The sequence below is a fragment of the Lactuca virosa genome, chromosome 3, assembly GCF_052849685.1.
Source record: "Lactuca virosa cultivar CGN04683 chromosome 3, Lactuca_virosa_CGN04683_v6, whole genome shotgun sequence".
NCBI classification, from domain to species: domain Eukaryota; kingdom Viridiplantae; phylum Streptophyta; class Magnoliopsida; order Asterales; family Asteraceae; genus Lactuca; species Lactuca virosa.
Genome location: NC_136428.1, coordinates 150,866,587 through 150,879,003, shown reverse-complemented (window position 1 = coordinate 150,879,003; position 12,417 = coordinate 150,866,587). Strand labels below are relative to the sequence as shown.

The 12,417-nt window shown below is 34.2% G+C and overlaps 1 protein-coding gene across 1 annotated transcript; it reads left to right on the top strand.

The window, feature by feature from the left end:
• The first annotated feature begins 4,824 nt into the window (after positions 1 to 4,824).
• Positions 4,825 to 7,051, top strand: LOC145162674 (ubiquitin domain-containing protein DSK2a-like). Its single transcript, XM_079081748.1, has 6 exons — positions 4,825 to 5,186; positions 5,310 to 5,797; positions 5,884 to 5,976; positions 6,350 to 6,415; positions 6,755 to 6,801; positions 6,898 to 7,051. Exons 1-6 carry the CDS (start codon positions 4,919 to 4,921, stop codon positions 6,935 to 6,937), a joined length of 1,002 nt encoding a protein of 333 aa, XP_078937874.1. The 5' UTR covers positions 4,825 to 4,918; the 3' UTR covers positions 6,938 to 7,051.
• The last annotated feature ends 5,366 nt before the right edge of the window (positions 7,052 to 12,417 follow it).

Genomic DNA, 12,417 nt, shown 5'->3' with positions numbered 1-12,417 from the left:
TAAGAAATAATAAATTAATGTAATTAGTTTTTAATTATCTATTGACATTCAATAAATAATAAATTAATTTGCTCTTTATGTATTTTCTTGTTTTTACTTACATCTTTCAAAATAACTTTTTTTTTCATCTTTAAAATAAAATGTACACTCATTTTCATAAAAATATATTTAGTGTAAAACCATTTGTTCATAAACTGTAATAAAGAAGCAGAGTTATAAAGAAAAGTATCGTGAAATCTCAAATCATAAAACTGTTAATGTATGTGTATAGTCCTGCCTTCGCCTTTCCACGATCCTCTAAAATACCTAAAAAATGTTTAATCCACAACTGTAAACCAAAGCTTAGTTATGAGTTTCCCAAAATATCACATACAACACAGAAACCATACATAACAGTAAAAGGTATGTTACAACTTGTTTCAACCGAACGGGTATGCTTCAACCCAACAGGTCTATTTCAAACAAACGGGTTTGTTTCAGCCCAATATGTCTATTTCAACCGAACAGATCTGTTTAAACTCAACATGTCTATTTCAACCGAACAAGAATGTTTCAAAACAACAGGTCTATTTCGAATGAAGCATTTAAGCATACAAGTAACAAGCAATATCGAACCAGTATAACTAAGCATACAATCCTGTCATAATAACTATGTAATAAGCAATACAATGAAAAAACTCATATAAGCTAAACAACAAAAGCTCACCAACAACCTCATCATAGATCCAGCTAACACAAGCCACTTAATGACATCTGAGACCAATTCTTAGAAAAATACTAATTTCTACCAAAGTATGATGAAAAGTCAAACTAGCTAAAAGGTCAACTCTTTGGTAACAGGCATGTCGTGCCCTCCACCGGGCGCCCGACGCTTACTACATGACAAATTAGTCAGGATCCAGCTCAAAATAAAGACGCATTTCTAAGTAAAATGAAAAATGCGTCACACCTTAAACCGTCGCGCCACGTCCAATCCTTTATCAAAAGGGATTTTGATTTATTCCATTGAGTCATGTCTCCAACTTTTCAGATTTGGTACTTAATAGCTTCTTAATGGATAAAGTTTCCAACTTTATCCATTAGGATGGTCAAAACAACCAAGATCTAAACTTTAAGTCTCAAAAAGTCATAGAATGCCTTTTTCTTCATGCAAGAAGCAAAAGAGAGCTTGCAATCACCCAAAGCTCCACTAAAAAGGTTAGATCTGAAGTTTCAAATGATTGAAAGACCATGGAGTTTTCCAGACTCCACAGATCAAGCCAAGAAGGGACCAATACATTAATAAAATTGACCAAAACACTAATATCACAAAGATTTAATGATGAAACACAATAAAGCTTGCAAATTTGTGATTTACAAAGGTCTAAAAGGTGAATTAAGGTTGAATACATCAGATGCAAAGCTCCATTTTTTTAATCTTTCTTGTTTATTTCACCAAATGAGGACTAAAATGGATTTTAGGAGAGAGGTTGAGCTCAAAACCCTTCAATGGAGGGTAGGGTTTCATAAGGGTTGTCTAAGAGGTGATGGATGTTGAGAATGATAAAACCCTAGGGGTTAATGACCTTTAAATACCCCTAAAACCCTAAATAAAAAGTTCAATAAACAGAGGGCGCCTTGCGCCCTCAGTGTAATTTGGAAAAATTTTCTAGTGAATGCGATAAATGACTTTATGCTTTGCCCTTTCCTTCTACTTTCTTATAGACTATAAAACCCCAATAAAATAATGGAAAAACATAATGGAACCCGGGTGTTACACAACTTAGTACGGGTGAACATATTAATCGAAAAACCGAACCATAACCAAATTAACCGAACCATTACTAAAAGATATAGTTTGGTTTTTAATTTTGATTAACCGAATACATATGGTTCAGTGTTTTCATAAAAAACCGAACCATTATAAACCGTACCGAACCAATAATATTAATAATATTTTTAATATAATATAATATTAAATATATGGTATATAATTATATTGGGAATTAAAATTTTATAAGAGTAATTATTTGGAGTTAGAGAGGATAAGTAATATTCTATCAATATAATTATATATACACAATCATTCATTTTTTATAACGATAGACTTTGTGTTTTTCAATTTTTATAGAAAAATATTTTTATTTTTATGTCATTTGGGACCATATTGGTTAACCGATATTAATCATTAACCGACTAAAACCATTAACCAAAACCAATATTAACAGATACCCAATGGTTATCGAAATACATTAACCAATTGTAAAGGTTATGGTTCGGTTTTGACCAATAACCGAACCAAACAGCCTCATACACACCTCTACAACTTAGGTCAAGTGTCTAACTCATACAGGTTCATGTGAACCAATTTGTGTTACCATCATGTTGTGTAGTCTGCATATCTCCAACAGACTCTCACTTGCACACGTCACAACATTTCTATGGTCAAACTCACAGCTTCACATAAGTTATGTCTTTTCTATAAAACTACTTAGATCTTCTGAACCCTTAGGTTCGATCTAGTCCCAGATAAGTGATCATATATCCTTTATTCTTGATATCTATTATGAATCGTAAGACATGGAATTCTCGTCTAGCTCTTACTTCAAGGATTTTGGTTCTCATTATAGATATGTAGGGACTTAAGTGTATACTTATTGACTGCCAATCCTATTTATATGTAGCTACATATTTACTATTAGCACACAATAATTGAGGGGCCCAAGAAATATTTCTTATGTTGTGGATAGAAAGAACAAATAAACTTTGACTACAACGATCTTTACCCCTTAAATCATATCATACATGCAGCCTGTATGAATACATGCTATGTACACCATTGGAGTATGTAAATATACACCAGGGACATAGTATATTACCATCTTAGTATTACTCGTGACAAATTTCCATGACGTAATTCTCCAAGCTAGGGTTGTAAACGAACCGAACAAAGTCTTGTTCATGTTCATTTGTTTAAGTTAGCCAAACAAACGAACGAACACAAACGGTTAAACGAACGGTTTTTCTTATTCATGTTCGTTCGTTTATGTTCGTGAACTTGCTAAAAGAACATAAATGACCAAAGATAAACAAACATAATTGAACATATATGAACATAAATGAACATATAATATAATAATGTAATCAAATACAATTAAAAATATATGAACAAAAAAGGGACTTAGATGAATGAACATAAACAGACAACATAAACGAACGTTCACGAACATAATTTAACAAACGAGATCATTGTTCATGTTCGTTCGTTTAACTAAATGAATGAAAATTTGTGTTCATGTTTGTTCATTTATTAAATAAATAAAAATAAACTAACTTCCCGCCGAACGGTTCACGAACAGTTCGTTTACAGCCCTACTCCAAGTGACTCGCTTCGGATCTGTCAAACGGAGGGTGGTATATGGAATCTGGATCAACGCCCCACCTTCATGTAGATTCATGTATACTCGAGTCTTTTAATATGTGCAACTTTATTTCTATGTTAGCTGTTGATCGACCTTCAGTTCATGTGACTCACTATCGATACAACCAACTCTAGCTTACTAATTCTTTTTGTATGCTTCACTTTTATCACATACTCGTCACCCCTCAAAATGTTAAAAATCGTAATTATATATGTCGTTTCACTTGTGATAACAAATGCTCTATCAAGTTTTGCAGCTTTGGTTTTTATAGTGATGGGCATTAAGACTTGTCAAATTCTCATTCGACCTGATAGCACCGACGATCTTATCCTATCACCACTTCCACTCTTCATGCCATGTCAACACTCGACCGTCTCTTTGGCATCAAAGACTTCATCATCCCTAAAAGCGAATTTTTAAATGATGTATCATCCGTTTATTAGTATGCTAACATTTTAATCGGGGGTAGTTTTCTATGTTAACTCTTGAAACATTTCACTCCACTTTGAGCGTTTGCCTTGCACCCGCACAACTACATGAGACTATTAGTAGATATATTATATGTTGTATTTTAGCATAGGCTATCTAGTATTTTAGGTAGAGATCCTTCCTTATTTGTAGATTACTTTTGTTATGTATCCCTATACAATAGGTCTTCATTTATCAATGACTTAATTTATCAATGAAAGCAATGATTATTCCATGAACTCTTTTATGTACTACAATGGTATTATCAAAACGTTAAGACCGGTAGGTGTGGGCAACGCCCACACCAGCGTTATTAGGAAAAAGACAAAAAAATGCGTTATAACATGTTATAGTGGTAACGGGGAGCAACGCGCAGGCTAATAACGCCTGATAACGGGAAAGGGGGGCAGTGTTCACGTGTTATAACATCCAATAACGCCCCTTGGGGCGTTGCCCATACCCACCTCTCTTAGACAAACAACATACTTAGGGCGCAAGTGTAAATTGTTTGGTGGTTAGGGTTAGTTACTAACCATAAAGTCCTTATTTTGCACAAGGTTATACAAAAAAACCATTTTTGTTTCTTTTTCCATTAAACTCATTTTAGAAAGTTTAACGTATTATTTTATTTATATAAAATATATCGTATAATTTTTATGTTTGAAAAGTTATTGGTCCAATTTTTTGTCCAAATTAGTAAATGAAAAAATTGAAATTGATAGGTCTCTTTTTACTGGAAAACAAATATTAAATTAAAAAATTAGAATTTCTTTGAGTACATTAAATGGAAAAATATTAAAATAACTTTAAAATTTTAAAATTTGTGTAAAAATAGGATGGCTTCAAAGTTCAAACCCTAGGATTTTCTTTACATTTAGCGCCATTTTGTGATTTATTACAAGAAAAGCGCACATATACGTTTAGTCGGTTAGACAGTTACTACTCATCACAATTCACACACAGAAAGAGTTCATCCTCCTCAATCATTCAAAGCATTCTATTCGTTTTCACGTTTTCAAAGCATTCGATTCAGCAACCCCGTCAATTTGATGAAAGGCGGAGGCGGAGGCGAGGCTAATGCCGGTGGTGGTGCCGCCACCAGAGGAATCGAAGTCACAAAAGCGGACGGAAGTGACGTTGTCATCATTAATATCCGGTGCTCTAACGGCAAGAAGTTCTCCGTTCGGGTGAGCCTTGAATCGTCTGTCTACTCGTTCAAGTCTTTGCTTGCAGAACCCTTTCATGCCTTTGTGGAACGGATGCGTTTGGTTTTTAAAGGCCGGATTCTCAAAGATGATCTGACTCTTAAATGTTATGGTATTCCACTTTCCTTATCAATTACATGTTCTCTATTATACATTGATTGATTGATGTTCTAAATGCGATTAAATTTGTGTGAATGTTTGTTCTTATTGTATCAAATCTGTTTGTGATTCTTAGGTTTGAAGGCAAGGGACATTGTTCACTTGATTGGTGTTTTTCCACCTTTTCCACAAATTGCAGCTAATAACAGAATAACAATGCGTCGATCTGGTGTATCATATTCAAATCCAATTGATGTTAGCGGACTTCCAGTGTATGAAGAAGACCGGCGACGACGGATTCACTTTCCCAACATGAGTCCACAAGCTATGTATTGCCTAACGAAAGATTCAGAAATTATGCGCAACAGGATAAGGAATAATCAAATATTGACAGATCTTGTAAATAGGGTTCCGTATCTTTCCCGCATAGTCAATAATCCTGTCATCTATCGTCAGATGGCTGAGAATCAAGTATACGGTGTAATAATCATTGAAATGATGCGCTACGCATACAGACATGTTCGTGGTGGCGCTACTCCCGATTTAATCAGTCAGCTTATGCTAAATCCGGCTACTTCACAGCTGATTCACAGAATATTTTCAAATCCACTGGATATAAATTGGGTTTGTGCCTTTTGTTTTTGTTTATCTTTCGATTTACTTGTTTATTGACATGTTTCACTGGTTAGATGCCTTGTACAATTTCACAGTTGCTCAATCCCCAATTCTTGAAAAAGATGACGCAGCAGCAGAAGCCGAACCTTGTCTTCAGGCTTCAGTTGACTTCACCAAACACAGTTCAGGTACATTACCTAATGCTCTGTGTATCTATGTTAAACAATAATGTACACAAGGAAATCATTACTAATTGTTGTATAATCTTCAATGAACCAATAAAATATATTACTGAGGTATATCAGATATGCATGAGAAAGACACAACAAACTGCATTCAGATCTTTATTAAGATAAAAAAAAAGTGATGAAAAATTGCACAAGCATCATTTTGAAGAAGCTAATCAAGTCTTGGATAAATTTGGATTGGCTGTAGAAAAATCTTGAAATTTTTATGGCTTTATCTCCTTTAAATTGCCAAATATGAAAGCTCATTTTGCGGTTTTTTACATTTTTTGATTTAAAAAATGTGACTAATTTTGGGGATTTTTTACTCTGGCAGTGGCAGTTCAGGTGTCCTTTTTGTGAAGAACAAGATAGAAAACTGGGGACGAAGAAAAGAAGTCAGGTGTATGTTTATTAAGTTTGAAAGAGGGTATTTTTGTCATTTTATCTCAAAAAGTTATAAGCCATTTTACAACTACTAATATTATTAGTGGTGAGGAAATGATAATTTATTAAGTTAAACTTATTGACTTGTAAAAGAAGCTAATAAGTCAATTAATCCTTTCAATAGTAAAAACTCTTAATTCCTTGTATAGTTAGTTTCTTTATTGTGGTTAATATAATTGCATACAAGGAAATAGGAGTTATATTATATAGGACAAATAAAGGAATAAATAAGAAGATAATTTTTGAATACTTATTGATGTTCTATCATTTTCATTCTTTAATGATTGCATTACAGCCATCTGTTGTTGAAGATGATGATCAGCAACAAAGCAGCAACAACAGGTAAATTAAGTCAAATTTTGTCCTGATTTTGGTTGGTCAAATTAAAATTATCTTGAATCCAGATTGTTGACTTAAAGTTTGAATTTTTGTATGCAGTGATTCGAGTCAAAGTGGTGGTGACACAGGTACTTCATAAGTGTACTTCTTTTTGACTTGAAGTTTGAATTTTTGTTGCATGCTTTTTGAGAAGATGTCAAGTGTGAATATTACTTCAATGTGCTTGAAACTTTTTGGTTATTGCTATCTTTTTTGAGATTGATTTTGTTTTTGGATGTGTATATAGACTTGCGAACTCTTTCAAACCCATTACATTATGTACATTACATGGTTGTATTACATTGTTTTAACACACACACACACACACACACACACACACATATATATATATATATATATATATATATATATATATATATATATATATATATATATATATATATATATATATATAAAGCTTGTGCACAACCTATACCAACACGTGTGCCATATATAACATGTTCACTTACAATCGAGTTTCATGCGTGTTTGCGTTGTCATGTCGAAACCCACCAAATTGCTTCAAAACTTCATTTCTCTTACTAAATAAAGATATTGTAACACTTATGTGCTCAATTCCATGAAGTATAAATTACTAGTTACGATTTAATAGTTGATCACATACACTTTAGTAACTAATTAAGTACATTCCAAATAGACCTGACAATTCGTGTATTCGTGTCATGAAAACGTTTCAACCATGAATTTGACACAATACGATTACACGATGAGAAATAAGCTTTATATCAATTTTCAAGATGTATTCGTGTCGTGTCTCTCACAGATTTGTGTATTCGTGTCTGGAATTGTTAGGTCTAATTCCAAATCCATCTGTTGATCCCAATTTAGACACTTGCTTACTACTCTAATGTTAAAGTTGAGTATAGAAGCATCACCAACGTCGTGACGGCAACATGTTTGCCATGAAGCCTCCTTTGTCAACACAATGTCCCTTTTTGAAAATCCATCATCGTTTATTTTGATAATGTAAGTGTTGTTTGCTCTCTAATGATATGATACTCTTATCAGTTATCATATTATGGATACAGGGTTAGTTGTAGAAACAATATGAGGTTTCGAAACCATGGTCATGTAGTTGATAAAAAAGTTGGACGAAATACAATACAATTGAGATTTTGCTGTTGAACAACAATCAAATCTTATGAAAAATAATGAGCGTATAAAATTTGTTTATTGGCGTTCGTCAGGTACTCTTTATTTAAATTAATCATCAATACCTATTTAATGAAACTATTTTTTTGTCTAAGGGCATCCACAATGCATTGAACTCTAGAGAGTTTAATGGATTTCCACATCATTTTTCTACATTCCATACAACTCCATTAATCTTTTCCTACAACGCATTAAAATCTAGAGAGATCAATAGAAAGTTACAAAAGCTAATTTATAGTATGTATTTAAGATTAAAAAACTTTACCTTTTTCCCGCTTAAGAGTTCAATGGCCACTGAACTCTAAATCTATTGAATGCCAATGTGGCATCTCACTGTGATAGAGTTTCATCCATTGAATGACAACAAACTATTAACTATATATGGAAAGCTTACTATTTTAATTATAAATCTATTGACCTTCTTTAATGTGCTAGGGTTGTTATATATATATACATATATATATATATATATATATATATATATATATATATATATATATATATATATATATGGCTGTTATGTACCTAATATTAAGTATATACCTAATATTAAGTATAGAACCATCAACAACTACATAGTTTTAAAAAAATGCAATCAAATCTCTCTATCATCTTTCTTGTATCCTTTATTAGACTAAATGATAGGTTTTGTACATATTTTTGTGGAGTTTTAAATATTTAATTTTGCACCACAAACCATGTATAAAAATACATTATCAACTACCTATAAGTCTTCATATTCAAATTTAATATATAAAACTATAGTGAAAGATTGAAATTGTTCATTAAAAACTCAATAAACTTCTTCCCATAACACATCAAAAAGAACCATGCAAGTATACATATGGTAGGTGTCAAAGAAAGTTATGAAGCCTACTAGCGGTCTAATATAAACAACATATTCGAAATACATAGATGTTGGGGATAAATTATGAAATCGGAAATAATATGAGTTCAAAAGCAATAGAAAGAAGCTAACAATGAAAAAAAGTGTGGTTTTTAATTAAAATGAAGTCAAATTTGATGGTTCTATACCTAATATTACATACATGACAACCACATATTCACTTTTCCATATATATATATATATATATATATATATATATATATATATATATATATATATATATATATATATATATATATATATATATATATATATATATATATATATATAACATCCCGAAAATCATACCCAAAAATTTCTTTTTTAATTTAAACCATATAAAATCATCTGTCTGAAAATCTCACAATAATAATATATAAATCAACCAAGGTATCAAACATGTTATCACACTATCATATCAGAGTAAAAATCCCATGAATCTCTGGTGCGGAAAATGTGTGTGTAATGCGCTACAGTCACGCCAACTCCTTGCCCCTCGAAGAGGAAGTACCTGAAACCAAAACTAAAAACCGTAAGCACGAAGCTTAGTGAGTTCCCCCATCATACCACGTACCATATACACCCTCGGTATCTTTCAACCGGCAACTGCCTTCGGTATCTTTCAACCGGTAACTACCTTTGGTATCTTTCAACCGGTAACTGCCCTCGGTATCTGTCAAGCGGTAGCTGACCTCGGTATCTTTCAACCGGTAACTGGGGACTAGTCCACCCCTACCACTACCACATAGTAACATGTCATAAACATACTGCTAGGCATAAATGAGTACTATCTACCCCTTCGGTATCTCTTAACCGGTATCCGGTGACTTATCACCCCTGCTACTACCAACTCATATACAAGGCATCCAAGCATACAAATATAACATATAGTGGCAACCAGACAATTATCTAACAACTACTCATACTAGTGGGCCGACATTGTGGCCTTAGACCCACTTCTATTGGAAGGTAACTCACCTCAATGTCGGAAAGTGTCTGAACTATCCTCGTTGTCGGAATCAACTCCTCTTAGTTCCTACACATAACTTTCTTCCTTAATTACCATCTCCTGGTCATCTCAGGTCAAAGTCAAAGTCAAGGTCAAGACCTTGGTCAAAGTTAACTCCAGCTGACCCAACTTGCCGAGTTGACCCCACAACGTGTTGAGTTCCGAAATCATGAAAACGCCAAGAATTCGACCGTACTCACCGAGCCTTATAAGAGCTCTCCGAGTTTCCCTTAAAACAAGGTCGGTACCTTCTACAACTGGCTCGCCGAGTTCATCCTCGAACTCGTCGAGTTCATCTTCATCCAAGTTAACATGTTTAGTCCTTGACTCACCGAGTTCATCCTGAACTCGTAGAGTTCGTCCTCATATGGTTGGGATATTGCCTTGAACTCGCCGAGTTCATCCTTGAACTCGTTGAGTACGTTGATATTCAGGTTCATTACGAACCCAACTGGTTGGGTCTTCTTTCAACTCAACACACCACTCGATAACAGAAGAGGTTTGGGGAAAAAATACGACGCGACTCGCCGAGTCACATAGGCGACTCGTCGAGTCCCTCTATGTCCAAAACTATTCATTCGATTTCAGATGGTCTTAGTGATGGGTTTTTGAGCATTCTAACACTCCTATGGTGTACATGCAACCCTAGAAACCTTGGATCTATGTTTGACTATGATACATGCAAATAATTATTTTTCCAAGGTTCTTATCCTATCTAGCATGGCATGGGGAACTTGAATCAAATAAAGCTAGTAGAATTACTTACCTTGTAGTTGTAGTTGATTGTTTGGAGTTTTAGAGCCTAGCACCAATAGCGTGGATGCCTCAAATGGAAATCACAAATCACCACAAACTTGGAACTTTGAGAGAATAGTAATCACCTTCTTGAAATCGGCCCTCTTACTTTACTCACCACAACTCGTGTGATTTCAAGAACCAAAGCCTCCTTTATATAGTGTGGTGGATTAGGGTTACATTCATGTAAACCCTAATACCCATGTCTTTTCATTTCCATGAGATCCATGGGTTAAAGCTCCATGGAGTATCCATGGACTTTCCATGCAAGCCTAGCCCATTCCAAATAAGCATTAGCCCACACTATATAAATACAAGAGCCCATATTTAATTAGTCATACTTTTGATCTCTAAATTAATTCTAGATTAATTATAGATCAATACTAATTAAATAATATGATTTTATATTAATATATTAGGACTTATAATATATTAATAAATCATAACTTATACTATTCTCAAACATTATCCATAAATTGTTCGGGTGAAGTGCAACCCAAATGGACCATGCCGGGTCGGGTCAAGTACATACCAAATATAGTTATGGACTTAGACACTATATCCAACAGTCTCCCACTTGGATAAGTCTAATAACTATAGTTGCAAGTATGACTTTAGGAACCGATCAGCAATCGTAGCTCTTTAAACTCTGTTGAACTATGAAGCGCCATTTTAGATAAGTGATCATATAATCCTCAGTTCTAGATATCAGCCGGACAAATACATGGAACATGGTCTTGCTTATTGTCCAACATTTGTTTCCCGATTTCCGATTTGTTTGACATAGAACTTAACTGAACACATCAATTTAGTTCTGACCGGGCCCGGTACATAGGTCAAAACAAAATCATCGAGGGGCCCAGATATCGCTTCTAATCCTAGAAGGAACAGATAAACTTCGACTCATATGTTTGCTCTACTACTTGTTGAATTACACACAAAATCACGGTTTATAACATCGAGTTACCAATGCGTTTTCGTGCAATCAATGCATAACCAACTCATAGGCAACAAATCATATCTCTAGGTTTGAAGACTTATATGATATTACCGTCTCACGATCACTCGAGATAAATTCCATGAAGTGATACAAGTGAGCGTGGGTTGAATCCAATACTCAGAACTTATGAGCACTCATGAGTGCTGTAGCCCCGCTTTGTCTAACATCTTAGACCTCTACAAGCCAACCCATGACAGTCTTGATTCATATCTACTTCCAACATATGACCGACTGTGGAGAGTTTGAATAATATGATATAAACCATAACATAATTATTCTGGAAGTCAAAACATGCAAAAAGAAATAATAGTAAACGATTGACAAGAGATAGCAACACTTTACTCATAAATAACAGCTTTTATTTATCATCAAATGTCAATTACATTTTACAAATTTCAAGATTATCTAACTACTAAAACTAATATCATCCATCAGCCCTATGCTCCGAGCATGCTGGAGATGCTTAGCCCGAGTCAGTGCCTTCGTGAGGGGATCTGCTGGGTTCTCATCCGATGATACCCTCTTTGCCACGAGGATTCCTTCTTCTATTCGATGTCTAATGAAGTGATATTTTCTGTCAATGTGTCTGGATCTCCCCTGATCTCTTGGTTCCTTGGCTAAGGCAACCGCACTATTGCTGTCACAGAAAATCTCCATTGGCTCCTTTATAGCTGGTACAACTCCAAGGTCTCCGATGAAGTTCTTTAGCCATATAGC

Coding starts and splice junctions, on each gene's coding strand:
- LOC145162674 (XM_079081748.1), top strand. CDS start 4,919: ATGAAAGGCGGAGGCGGAGGCGAGGCTAATGCCGGTGGTGGTGCCGCC. Junction 5,187..5,309: donor TCTGACTCTTAAATGTTATG/GTATTCCACTTT, acceptor TGTGATTCTTAG/GTTTGAAGGCAAGGGACATT. Junction 5,798..5,883: donor ATCCACTGGATATAAATTGG/GTTTGTGCCTTT, acceptor ACAATTTCACAG/TTGCTCAATCCCCAATTCTT.